Raw genomic sequence first — 12992 nt, forward strand, 5'->3', positions numbered from 1 at the left:
CGGCCAATGCCGCTGGAGGTAGCTCGATGCTTGCATGTGCCATGAACAGAGCCGGCTCCTCCTTCGCCTGTGCGACGTGAGCCTGACCGTGTCGTGGCTGTCGACAGTCCTTGGCCCAATGGCCAAACTGGCCGTAGTTGCGGCAGGCGTCGTCTCGTGCTGGCTTGTGCCTACCGGCGGCGCCGCCTTGGGCGCCTCCACGGGCATCACCCTCAGCACGTCCTCCGCGCCCTAGCCTGGGCGTCTCTGCGCAGCTTGCCATGCTTGCGGCCGCCTGTTGCGGAAGAAGGCTCCCCCTTCTTCCGGTCACCTTGGCTGGCAAGCCACTGCTCCCGAGTGAGAAGGAGCTTCCTGCCAGTGGTGATGGGCCCCGAGAGGGACTGTGGCTCATCGCTGTCGACGACCTTGAGGCAACCTATCGCCTCCTCGATCGACATCGTGGAGAGATCCAGTAGAGACTCGATCGAGCGAGCTATCTGCTTGTACTTCTCGGAGACGCAGCGGAAGAGCTTTTCGGCAGCTCTCTCCTCGCCGTAGGTGTCATCGCCGAACTGCACCATCTTCTGCAACAGAGTGTTGAGACGGAGAGCGAAGTCATCAACGTCCTCACCTGGCTTGAAGGCCAGGTTCTCCCACTCCTTGCGAAGTGCCTGCAGTGTGGACTTGCAGGTGTGGTTGCTGTCGATGCGTGCCGCAGCGATGGCGTCCCAGGCCTCCTTGGCAGTCCGCTTGTTGGTAAGCGAGAACTGCATCTCGGGCGGGACTGCAGCGATGAGGGCATCCAACGCCCGTCGATCTAGGTCGTAGTCGACGTCGTCGTACCGGACTGCCTCCCACATGTGCCGCACCTGGAGCTTTACCCTCATCACCGCAGCCCACTCGACGTAGTTGGTCTTGGTGAGGGTAGGCCACCCACCGCTGGGGCCGACGTCCCTGACGACAGCCTGGAGCCCGTGGTAACCACGGTATCGATCCGGGGAGAGAGAGCCACGCTGCCTGTGAAGGCCGCGCTCTCCATCGACCCGTCCGCCACCGTCGCTGTGCGTGCCTCCTCCAGGAGCGCCACCGGCGCGTCCACGCCTGTCGGGGCTGCCTCCCTCCCCAACAACTCGAGGTCCGCGTCGGCGCTGTCTTCAGCAGAAACGGAGCTGCTGATGCTGCCGCGCAGGGCCTCGACCTCTGTTGCTGCCGCACGCGCTGCATCTGATGTCGCCGCTGCTTCCGCCTCCGCTCTGGCCGCTGCCAGCCTCGACGCCCTTGCCGCCGCCGCAGCGGTCTCTGCCGCCGCCGGCTCGCATCGCGTTCCTTAGCCGCGGCAAGTTCGGCCTCCTGCCGACGCCGCGTGCTCGAGACGACCGAGCGTTGAGACTGCCCTGCGGACATGACGCGCTACGAGGGGCTGCTGCGTGGGGAGAGGGCTGCTTCAGATGAGCTGCTGCTCGTCTGCACAGAGGGAGAGGAGTGAGCAGGAGCGGCCGGAGCTGCTGTTGCTCCTAGCTGAGGTTTGTTGTGCGGCTGGGAAAGGAGATGGGCAGGAGATGCTAAGGCTACAGGATAGTACGGCTTTGATACCAGTTGTTAGTCGCTGAATTCTCTCTTGGTAGAAGCAGAATTCTTACTCTTATCGAGAGAGGATGACACTAGGAGTTGGGGCAATTTTCTGGTTTATTTCCAAATGACATGCAAACCTGAGGGGTTGGGGATACATATTTATAGGCTGCTAGCCAGCCAAACATATGTCAAGATGCTAGTCTAATATGCTAGTGTAAGCTGTTGTCCTCTAAAATGTTGTCTTCTAGTCTAAGATGCTGTCATAAAAATAGACCATGCAGCCACAAGAACCATGTGACCAGCATAGCCCCACAAAGACCAGCCCACACATGAGACTTATCCCATCATTATCTGTATGGATATTCAGCAACTTTTGCAGAAACTAATAGCTCATACTTCATACATTTAGTTTGGCAAGATCTCACTTGTCTGGCTGTTCAAGTTCATACGCATACTGCTAGAAGAAAGAGAAAAAAATGTCATCATCATCACTCTAAAGGCCAGGAAAAAGTATAATGTCGGTAAAAAAAGAAGCTATGCAAGCAAGGTCATGAAAATGCCAGGATAGTTTTTGAATCTTTTTAGAATATTTAGTGTGACATGCTAGACAAATAGTTTTGAAGAACTTTTGAACCCATATTGTAGATCGATTTCATGTTAGGCTTTTCTTCATGCTTGTTGCCTTCTTAGTGACAGTAGAAACGTCCAGACCCTTCTATAAGAACTATTTTACAGGTTGCAAGAAAAAAGCATATTCATATTCCACTTCTAGTATCAAATAGCCATTGTATATGGCAAATGACAACCATGTTTAGCAGGTAGCTTTGTTTAAGCCAGAAGAAATATTATGTAGCTTTATCCCAGCAGGAATGTTCACCTCAGTAGATCATATTCCACTTCTAGTATCAAATAGCCATTGTATATGGCAAATGACAACCATGTTTAGCAGGTAGCTTTGTTTAAGCCAGAAGAAATATTATGTAGCTTTATCCCAGCAGGAATGTTCACCTCAGTAGATTGTTCCAGTAGCATCAGGTCAAAGAATGGCATGATCCAGTTCTCAAACTTGCAGTAGTTATCATTGGGCACCAACAGATTTCCTATCCGGTTCAGTCCTTTTGACCGCAGTAGTGCTCCAGGTAATGAAAAATCACCTCTGTAAGTTGGTGCAAGGCATTTAATGAGATCCCCCTCTATACCCCCAGCAGTTGTAACAATAACATCCTCCAAAAGAACATAATTTTTCAATGAAAAAGTTAACATTAGAACACTAGAGCTCAATGCATTTGGTAATGTTAGGAACAGATATTTCTAGGCATGCTCCAAGCAGACCACTTTAAAGAGGGACATTGAAACTTCTTTTCAGTCCAAATTTGCACTTGTGATACAGAAGTAAGAGAATTTACCATGTGACGCTGAGCTAGAAAACAGATTATATCCCGGATGCCAGACGACACAAGGTTTGAAGTGAAGCCCAGAAATATCTTGCATTTCACAGATTCTCTATATTTAGGGTCAAGTTCAGCTTCATCACAATCTTCACCGGGCTTCTCATGTGACAACCTCCAATCTAAGAGCGTGTTTGGAATGAAGGAATCCAAAACACTGGAATAAGAAAAAACACAGGAATAAGGTATGATGAAAAGTGAAAAACTACGGGATTTTAAAACACAGGAACAGAAAATTTAGGCTGTTTGGAACACAGGAATTTACAACATAGGAATTGTAACATGTAAGGCAAATATAGGTCAGTGAGAGCCAACGATGATCGTTTCCCTTGGATCGCAGTGGATGTTTTATTTCCTGCGTTTTGCACATCAGCTACTCCCTTTCCTGCGGAACGTAACTCGCATTCCTTCAATCCAAACGCTCCAACGTGATTCCTTTCCTATGGAATTTGTTCCCTCAAAATTCCCGTGGAAATCCTTCATTCCAAACAGGGCCTAACTTTAGTTCAGCCAAGCATAGCAAATATCAGAACCATGCAAATGATAGTAGTGTCCGTGCAGAAAGTGACCAACTAGTGAATATTTATAGTTTTGTTGTACGTTGTGATCGGAGGTGGCCTAGCACTCAATGACACAGGATTTATACTGGTTCGGGCAACGTGCCCTATGTCTAGTCGGGGTCGGTCGGTGACTTTATTCCTGAGCCCAGGTGCTCGAAGTCTGTAGTGGGGTTACAAACAAGAAGGAGAAAGGAGGGGTGTTCAAGAGGCCCGGTCGGGTCCGACCGGAAGGGCCGAGGGCGACCGGAACTCCGCTATGAGCTAGAAGTCCAAGCGTGTGCTTGAGGGGTTGTGAGCTATCGATCTAGTGAGTTTGAACTTGAAGAAGTCGATCTCCCTCCGTTGGAGGGAGCGCATCCCCTTTTTATAGATGAAGGGGTGACTTTACAAGTGAGAGGGAGAGAGTACGGATGTTTCTAAGCCACCCCTAACACTGTTGATGTCGATGTAGAATGTTAGATGCGTATGGGAGGTCGTGCTATCTTCTGCTATCTTCTTCAGGAAGGATGGACGCCGGTACCTGCAAATACTATTTGATGCCTAGTGGCATGTGAGGAGCTGCGCTATGTTCACCCGGTACAGCAAATCCTGGTGCTCATACCGCGATCGATGTCCAGAGACATGCGGAGGGCTTACCGTATGGGAGTTTTAGCGGCCCCTACAATATTGTAGGGGGAGATGGTGGCTACAGAGTATTGTTTTGCGCAGGGTATGGTCCCTGGTACAGTGGTTTTGACTTGTGAGCCTTGCCTTGCCTTTCCCCGCACGTCTTCTAGTTCCTACCAAACGGGGCGCCCCCGGTCGGATGGCACCAGTCGGCTCTGAGTGCGCCGGTCGGAGAAGAGCGATGAGCAGGGTTCCCACGAGCCCCGGTCGCGGGGTCGGAGTAGGAAGTAGCGTTTTTGGCCAGGCCTTTCGATTGAAGAGACCACTTGGAGACGACTGGTGCCTGAAGCAAGTGCTCCGGTCGGAGAGGTGGGCCGAAGAAGTTGACGAGCGGGCGCTTGTTCTTTTGGGTAGACCTTCCGGTCGGCGACCGGATTGCCCTTCCGGCCCGTTGTGTTTTAGACTCTTGGACTAGCCCATGAACTACATGTTGTTTTCCTGGGCCGAGCCCGGGCGTGAAAGCCGGTCCCCGAGGGATCCCGGGTTTATGAACCCGACAAGCAGAAAATTGGAGAAAACTGAAAAATGAATAAATATGTTGAGGCAATATTGTGCTATGTCAATATGTCATATAGGTACTAGCTTAATCCAAACGAAAGTCCAGCTACAAATGTCTACTTGACAGAATCCACTAGATTCCTACAGGTTGTTTCTTCAATCCCCAATCATTTCCACCGAGTCTTATTAGGTAATTTTTGGTATGATTTTGCTAAATCGACAATCAAATTGACTATATATGGTTTCTGATGTCAACTATACATTTCACTTGTTCTTATTTTTTTTAAAAAAAAATCCCCCTCCCCTAATTTGAATTGCAGGCCTCTAAACATTAATTTGCCGAGAATTAACAACACGCTACAACAGACCTCCCATCGCACAAAATCGCATGAACCTATCTTCTTCGCTAGTTTGCTACAGTGCCCCCAAGCGCAAGCTCGCCCTCCTGAAAGAAAAACAAAGCAGAGCAGCGGGTGCCGTACCATCTGGTTGACGACGTCGATGGCGTCGCCGAGGTTCGATGCCTGGAACCCCGTGTACGAAAGCGAGGCGAGCAGCCCCTCGAGCCCGAGGCCCGGGTCGTTGAAGTCGGCGCCGGTGATCCTTGTGAATCGCGACTCGTCGAGCGACTCCGACGGCTTCAGCACGATGGAGCGCACGCTCTCCAGCGCCTCCACGTCGTAAACCACGCCGCCGCCGCCGCTGTCTCCCGCGCAAGCCATCTCTGGAGTCTGGAGCCCGAACCGCCGCAGCCGTGAGACAGTAGCCTCGCTTTCACTTCGGTGCCGTTTGAATCCCACCGATTCTATCCCGTCGGGAGGGGTGGGTTGTGCCGAGAAAAGAGCTCCACACGCCGCTGCAGGCTACTGCCCTCCTGTGCGCTCGGCCTTCGGTGTCCTCAGCCCGGAGACGCGCTCGCCTTCCACACGTCGGGCCGCCGGTGCCGCCCACACCTCGCTCGCACGCGTCAGGCCGTCGGAGCCGGAACCCGACGACGGCGTCCGGAGGAGGTGGGCCCGACGGCGTCGCGGGGAGGAGGAGCGGCGGGACGAAGGACGAGTGCGGGGAGGAGCAGCTCTGGCCCGGAGGAGGAGCCCGACGGCGGCTAGGCGGTGGAGGGAGGGAACTGACTAGCGGACCGTGATGGGGAAAAACTCCTTTCACGTTATAATAGGCCCACGGCCCAGACCACGGCCCACAGACCACAGCCCACAGCCCACAGGCAACCAGAGCAGTAAAAAGGCTGAGACACTGCTATTGTGGCCCAGGCCTATCTGGTTCGTTTTCTCCCCCTCCTCCGGCGGGCCCCGGCCGACAAACACGCCAACGCCGGCGAGATCCAGATCCGCCCGCCCCGCAGGAAGAGGATGTTCGGACTTCAGGCGAGCGGCGCGGCGGCCTCGTGGGTGGTGGGGCGGATGGGCACCGACGCGCACCTCTACGATGACCCCTACGACGCCTCCATCCCCGAGCTCCTCGACTCCCGCTTCGACGCCGACAAGGTCGACGCCCTCAAGCGCCTCCTCGCCCTCATCGCCCAGGGCGTCGACGTCGCACACCTCTTCCCGCAGGTCACCCTTCTTATTGTTCTTCCCTGATCCTCGACTCTTGCTGTTTTACTTTCTTCTGAACAAAACCACAAATGCGGGCAGGTCGTCAAGAATGTGGCGTCGCAGTCGCTCGAGGTCAAGAAGCTCGTCTACCTCTACCTCCTCCACTACGCCGACAAGTAAGCCAAGCCGCCGCCTCTTCCATAATCATCATGTCCTGTGCATGTGCTTGCTCAGTAACACTCCTAACTAGTACTACAGTTCAGTGATAATACTAACTCATTTTCACTTCTTGAAAATCCTCTCAATGAATTCACTTCAGGCGCCAAAACGAAGCCCTTCTTTCTATTAACATTTTCCAGAAGGATTTATCGGATATAAACCCACTGGTGAGGGCTTGGGCCCTGCGCACTATGGCTGGCATCAGACTACATGTTGTTGCTCCGCTTGTATTGGTTGCTATCAAGAAATGTGCCAGGGATCCGTCTGCATATGTAAGGAAATGTGCTGCCTATGCACTTTGTAAGCTGTGCGACTTGCTTCCAGATGAAAGTACGGCTTTGGAGGAGGTTTGTCTAGTATAACTCCGCCCCTTCTTTATGCAGCAACTCTGCATACCATACACGTATCTCAAGCCTGACCTGTTGATGATGTTGTTGCAGATTGTGGACATCTTGTTCAACGACAATTCCCCTGGAGTAGTCGGAGCTGCTGCTGTTGCATTTAAGTCAGTCTGTCCAAGTTGTTTACCGTTAGTATCAAAACATTTCCGAAGGCTATGTGAGACACTCCCAGATATCGAGGAATGGACTCAGATCGTCCTCATTGATATCCTCTTGCGCTATGTAATAGCCAGACATGGCTTGGTCAAGGATTCTTTACTCTTTGCTTCAGATTTACCGACGGAGACTCAGAGCGTTACAGATTCAGATGCTGTCGCTAGAGTGCCCACCCAACCTGATTCTATCAGCAACGGGGTTTCAGATACTATATCAAGCATCATGCTGTTCCGGCACTACATCGAACAATGTTCAGGTCCCTCTGATAGAGAAGGCAATAGTTTGAAATTTTCGTCTGTCACCACAAACAGCAATGATGATGTCGCAATTCTTTTGAAATGTACATCGCCTCTTCTATGGAGTCGAAATAGTGGAGTTGTACTTGCAGCAGCAAGCGTGCATTGGATCATGGCTCCTATTGGGGACGTGAAGAGAATTGTTGGCCCAATTTTGTTTACTCTACGGTCATCTCCTGATGCAGCATATGTGGTACTTAGATACTTACTCTTTTGTTTTCATACTCTTGATTTCATCTAAGCACAGTTATGGTGCCAAGAACAACTGTTGGCAGAGTACTCGTACAATTTTTAGAGGCATATTCTGTTAAAGTGTTAATAGGACTTTGCTTTATTCATATTAGTTAATTCTTGATCGAACCATTTGAAGTTCTACTCTTGCTTTTGCATAACAAAGAACCTCGGTTCAAAGTCAACTTATGGCCTTGTGTTCACATTCCCCCCAAAGGGCTAAAGACTACCTGTAATTTCTCCATGATTTTCTCTTTCAATGGTCACCTTCTGTTTCTGTTACAAAAAAGAATTGAATTTGGCACAGACGACCAAATGCAACTTTGTATTAGATGAAGGTACAAATTTTAAAATTGAACTTGTCAATCGAATTTCTCCCCTGAGGATTGAAAACCAGATTCTTTCTTGGTTGATACAAGAGTTTTTTTTAAAAAAAATCATGCAATTTCTCACTTTGACTTGAGCTTTCCTATTATTTTGCTCTTGCAGATGCTTGGCAACATATTAGTTTTTGCCAAGACGATGCCATCATTGTTTGCCCCGTTTTATGAGGACTTCTTTGTAAACGCTTCAGATCCGTACCAGACGAGGGCTTTGAAGCTTGAAATACTGGCCACTATTGCCACAGAGCCATCTATTCCAGCCATTTTTGAAGAATTTCAGGTAATTGCTTGTAGCTGCAATGGACACTATATCTTCTGAGTTCTCTTTGGAAATTGCAATGTTTTATGTACGACTTTTCCTTAAAAAAAGTTGTTTTTACATCTAACATGAAATCTATAGCTAAATGTTTGCTAAATCTTGAGATCATGTAATGACATTATGCCATTGTATCTACTTTAAAGACATGATATTTCACTCTGTCTAGGATTCATGCATGGTTCCAAAATTATTTGTTGCTCTGTGTGCTCAATGTTGAGTTCTTTAAAATGCACTCTCAAGGATAATCCAGGAACAGCTCCTCCTTGCCTAGAGTCAAATGCAACTTATAGTCAAATTAGCAAGATTTAAGTATTATTGTCCACCTGCAATTTGGTGAAGAATTTCAATTTCGGAGAAAAGTGACTACTTATTTGTCATTTTGTTAATTCATGTTTGTGGCATTGTGTTCTCTTGCTGCCAGGATTACATTAAAGATCCAGATAGGAAATTTGTTGCAGATACCGTTGCAGCTATTGCATTGTGTGCCCAGAAACTTCCCTCTATTGCCACCGCTTGCCTTGAGGGACTTTTGACACTTGTATTTTATGGTAATAATCTTCATGTATGCATATTTTGTGTAAACCATTCTTCTTGGAATTAATATTTTATCTTGGTCACATTACAGAATCATTTATTAGTAACTCAGTTCACTTAGATGGAGAAGATGCTGTTTTGGTTCAAGCAATCTTGTCAATCAAAGCAATAGTGAAAATGGATCCAATATCCCATGAAAAGGTATTATTTAGTCTTTTATATATCAAGACTCGAATCTTGTAATCTGCTACTTGTTTTTCTTGACCAAAACAGTACTTTTCACATGCCAGCTAAACCCAAGTTTGACCCAGGCTGTTGGTTCTTTTTGCTTTTCATTTTAAACTTTTAGGAAACAAAGTGTCTGATCTGCTTCTTCCTTCATGAGAGCTTATCTGATTCTTTTAGCCTCTTGACTATTTGAATGTACCATCCATCATTGGGACTTGGGAACTTGCCCCTCCCATGTCCCATTTGACTCCTGCATTTTAGCTGTCCTTTTCATGCTCATCCAATAAAACGTCCTAAGAGGTGTCTGTTATCTTGGTTTTATGGTACAAACTGATGCTTCAGTTCCTAGATCACCTTGTGTGAAGTGTGAACAAGAAGTCAACAACTGCTTTTAGTTATAGTTATCTGTTGGTGATAATCGATAACTAACCTACTCCAGTGTGAAGGACCTGTAAATGTCAAAGCATCAGAATTAAAATGCTTTTTTTTTGTATCATTTTTACGGGTATGCTGTAATGTTCAATCATATATTTTATATTGTATGCAAGAATATATGAAGTATATAAATTACCCTTTCTGCTATTGTTTAGATGCATTTCTTCCAACTTGGCAATTGATCCGGTACCCTCACTAATTCTTTTACAGAAGATATCTGTTTCTCTTCCTTCTTGATGTTGTGACCTTGCATCTTCATTAAACTATTTCTATGCAGGTAATTGTCCGCTTGGTTCGCAGTTTGGATAAAATCAAGGAGCCTGCAGCACGATCCTTGATCATTTGGGTGTTTGGAGAGTATAGCTTCATGGGAGATCTCACTACAAAGATAGTTCCTCCTGTTCTTAAGTATCTTGCGTGGTCCTTCGCTGCTGAAGTCGTGGAAACAAAGCTTCAAATCCTAAATTCTTCTGCCAAGGTATATCCTAAATTAACATTCCAATATCTTATCTGGAGATTGGTAATAGCTTTACTTTTTGTCAGGTTATAATGCGCTGTACAGAAGAACACATGGAAGAATTCAAAAGGATAGTTGCGTATGTCATTGAGTTGGCTACATGTGACTTGAATTATGATGTTCGTGATCGTGCTGGTTTACTATCAAGACTTTTGCCGTGCTACATGACTCACCAAGGTCCCTCACATGAACCTCACAATGGTGATATCTATAAAGAGCTAGCTGATCATATATTTAATGGGAAGCTGCAGCCAGCATCTCATTCAGCAAGCAACTATCGCATATATCTTCCAGGTTCCCTTTCGCAGGTTGTTCTTCATGCAGCCCCTGGTTACGCACCACTTCCAAAGCCTCAAAGTATGGAATTAAACCATAATGTCTCGGGAGCAACCAGAGGCAAGTCCAAACTTTCTGGAAGTAATAACTCTGATGCTGAATCTGGAACTTCAACATATGAGAGCAGCTCTGTTTATGATTCGGAGAGTGAAGGTGCTGGCCTATCGGACAGGGATACTGTTGAATCCCATCAGGATCAAGAAGATAACCAGGATGCTCCACTGGTACAGATATATGATGCTAGTATACAGCAAGGCCAGACAGGTCAAAATACTGAGGAAAATTTGGCAGATCTCATCTCTACTGATTTGACTGAGTTGATGTCTAAGTCAGCCATGGAATCATGGCTTGATGACGCTCCTGCTGAGCCAGTTGTTCAGAATTTGACACAGACATCATCTGCCAGAGTTTCTTTTACAAACCGCGACTTTGAGCGAAAACCTAAATTGCACACATTGTTAGACTCATCTGGCAGTAATGGCTTAAGTGTTCTATATGCCTTCTCATCTGAGGTTTTGCCCAGATCACGCTTGCTAGTATGTGTAGACTTATATTTTGAGAATGTCACTACACAGCAGCTAACAGATATAACCATTGAATCTGAAGAGGCTTCTAGCAGTGTGGATTCTATAGAACAAACATCAGAAGGATCTTCGGGGTATGTATCATCTTCATTTGTGTTTCAGTTACTTCCATGACAACATTTATACAGGCAGATGCTTATGATGCAATTGTTTTGTTGGTTTATTAATCTTTGTTGGCTTATATTACGTGTCTGCGGATAAATTATTTTTACAGTGTCCCTACTATCATTCCTGTGGAAGAGATACATTCGTTGGATCCACAACAAATGGCAAAGATGGTTCTTCAGGTCCATTTTCATCACCATCTCTTGCCTCTAAAGCTGTCTGTGCTTTGCAATGGGAAAAGGCATCCAGCAAAACTTCATCCTGACATTGCTTATTTTGTTCGGCCACTACCCATGGACCTAAATACTTTCCTATGCAAGGAAAACCAATTGAGGGAAATGTTCGAGTATGCTAGGAGGTCAGTGAAGTTCAATCTTGTTTGATTCCAAGTTAGGTTCGCACCTATCGACAATATGCACTAGAACTAATCTGATGAAAATTGCTACAGGTGCACCTTCAAAGATCATCTTCAGAAGCTAGAGCACGAGGACAGTGCAGAGCACAGCGATAAGAACCTTCAGGTGGCCCAGAGTGTTGCTTCAAAGATACTGAGCAATGCTAATGTTCACCTTGTCTCAATGGATATGCCAGTAACCTTCAGTGTCGATGACGCCTCTGGCTTGTGTTGGAGATTCAGCAGTGAGATCCTGAGCACTTCAAAACCTTGCCTGATTACCATCCTTGCGGAAGGGCGTGCCTTAGGTCCACTGGATCTTACTGTGAAGGTGAACTCAGAAGATACGGTATTTGCCCTGAACCTCCTAAACAGAGTTGTGGCGATCATAGATTGAGGTGCCAACTTTTTAGCTTCTTGAGCATTCAGTTTAAGATATCATGTGGATGCTGTAAATTGTACATTATCAGCAAATACAAAGGGTATTTGGCAAGCGCGTGACTGTTTGATTTGTTGAATAATAGCATCTCCAATAGTTCCAAAAAAAGGAATTGATAAATGAATGAGTTTTATTTGCAACTTGCTGAAAAAAAGTAGAGTATATATTTGTTGGTTTTCTCCCACCGTTTCTAATATCTTTTCTTGCTCCTAAAGAAACGGTTCCACATGAAGGTTTCTTGGTGGCAGCTCGGTCTTCCTCGCGCATACTCCCTCCGTCACTGAATATACGTCGTTCTCGCTTCCTGAGAAATGACTTTGATTAAATTTATATAAAAAATATTAATATTTATGATACATACCTGATATCATTAGATATATCTTTTAATCTAGTTTTTTAATAAATTTATTTGAAGATATAAATATTGCATATACTTTTTATAAGTCTAGTTAAACTTGTGGCACGAAAACAAAAAAACCAACTGATAATCGGCCTGTTCGGGAGGCCGTAAACGATCGTGGATTATTTACTGCTGGCTGGTTTGGTGTGAGAGAAAAACACTGTTCCCAGCTGAAAATTTATGATCGTTTACGAGCAAGCGAACAGGCTGAATAAGGACAGAGGGAATTGATTCAACCCACTGCACCTAACCGGCCATAACTAGCCGCAGGTCCTGTCAGGCGGGATCAGAGATATTCAACATTTTACAATTACAATGGATGACGGCTCCTGATATAGCAGTTTTAGGATTGACGATACAAATTTAATGGACGATATGAATTTAACAGCAAAGAAAAAAATTTGATATGTATTTACCACTTGTACTCGTGTAGCACAGCAGCACGTCAGTCTATGCTTCGATCCGAGTCACTGGTCAGCAGGCTCGGGCTAAAATGACCGCCCTTGCCCTGGTGTCTTTCTTCTCCCCCGCGCGGCCCACTCGTGACTCGTCTCTCCCTCCCATTCTCTCTCTGCACCGCGTGACGCCCGCCGGCCTCGTGCGACCCCACGCTGGATGAGCTGGGCCTGGGGTGCTCCGCGCTCGCGCTGCCGGCGCCCTCCGCGGCCGCGGCGGTCTCCATGGTGGCGGCGCTGCTCGACAACGGCGGCGGCGGCGACGGGGACCTCCGCGAGCGGGC

General features: G+C 47.1%; 3 protein-coding genes across 5 annotated transcripts; 2 read left to right on the forward strand and 1 right to left on the reverse strand.

Moving 5' to 3' along the window:
• Positions 1-699: 699 nt before the first annotated feature.
• On the forward strand, positions 700-1310 carry LOC136499336 (uncharacterized). The gene is made up of 2 exons (XM_066495026.1): positions 700-735; positions 984-1310. The coding sequence occupies exons 1-2, from the start codon at positions 700-702 to the stop codon at positions 1308-1310; spliced, it is 363 nt and encodes a 120-aa protein (XP_066351123.1).
• A 1258-nt stretch (positions 1311-2568) lies between these two features.
• Positions 2569-5452, reverse strand: LOC136502195 (deoxyhypusine synthase-like). Of its 3 annotated transcripts, XR_010770444.1 has the most exons (3): positions 5206-5452; positions 2958-3121; positions 2569-2707 (listed from the first exon to the last, which is right to left on the reverse strand). XR_010770444.1 is itself a non-coding variant. In XM_066497661.1 (2 exons), exons 1-2 carry the CDS (start codon positions 5443-5445, stop codon positions 3044-3046), a joined length of 318 nt encoding a protein of 105 aa, XP_066353758.1. In that variant the 5' UTR covers positions 5446-5452; the 3' UTR covers positions 2913-3043. The 3 variants fall into 3 exon arrangements, 2 of the variants coding, with proteins under 2 accessions (XP_066353758.1, XP_066353759.1); XM_066497661.1 differs by lacking the exon at positions 2569-2707 and having other exon boundaries at positions 2913-3121; XM_066497662.1 differs by lacking the exon at positions 2569-2707 and having other exon boundaries at positions 2967-3156.
• A 638-nt stretch (positions 5453-6090) lies between these two features.
• Positions 6091-11907, forward strand: LOC136502188 (AP3-complex subunit beta-A-like). The gene is made up of 11 exons (XM_066497654.1): positions 6091-6294; positions 6376-6452; positions 6596-6842; positions 6936-7541; positions 8069-8242; positions 8703-8829; positions 8907-9016; positions 9756-9956; positions 10022-10989; positions 11130-11378; positions 11469-11907. The coding sequence occupies exons 1-11, from the start codon at positions 6091-6093 to the stop codon at positions 11809-11811; spliced, it is 3306 nt and encodes a 1101-aa protein (XP_066353751.1). The 3' UTR covers positions 11812-11907.
• Positions 11908-12992: the final 1085 nt, after the last annotated feature.

This window comes from Miscanthus floridulus, chromosome 13 (genome assembly GCF_019320115.1).
Source record: "Miscanthus floridulus cultivar M001 chromosome 13, ASM1932011v1, whole genome shotgun sequence".
Lineage (NCBI taxonomy): Eukaryota > Viridiplantae > Streptophyta > Magnoliopsida > Poales > Poaceae > Miscanthus > Miscanthus floridulus.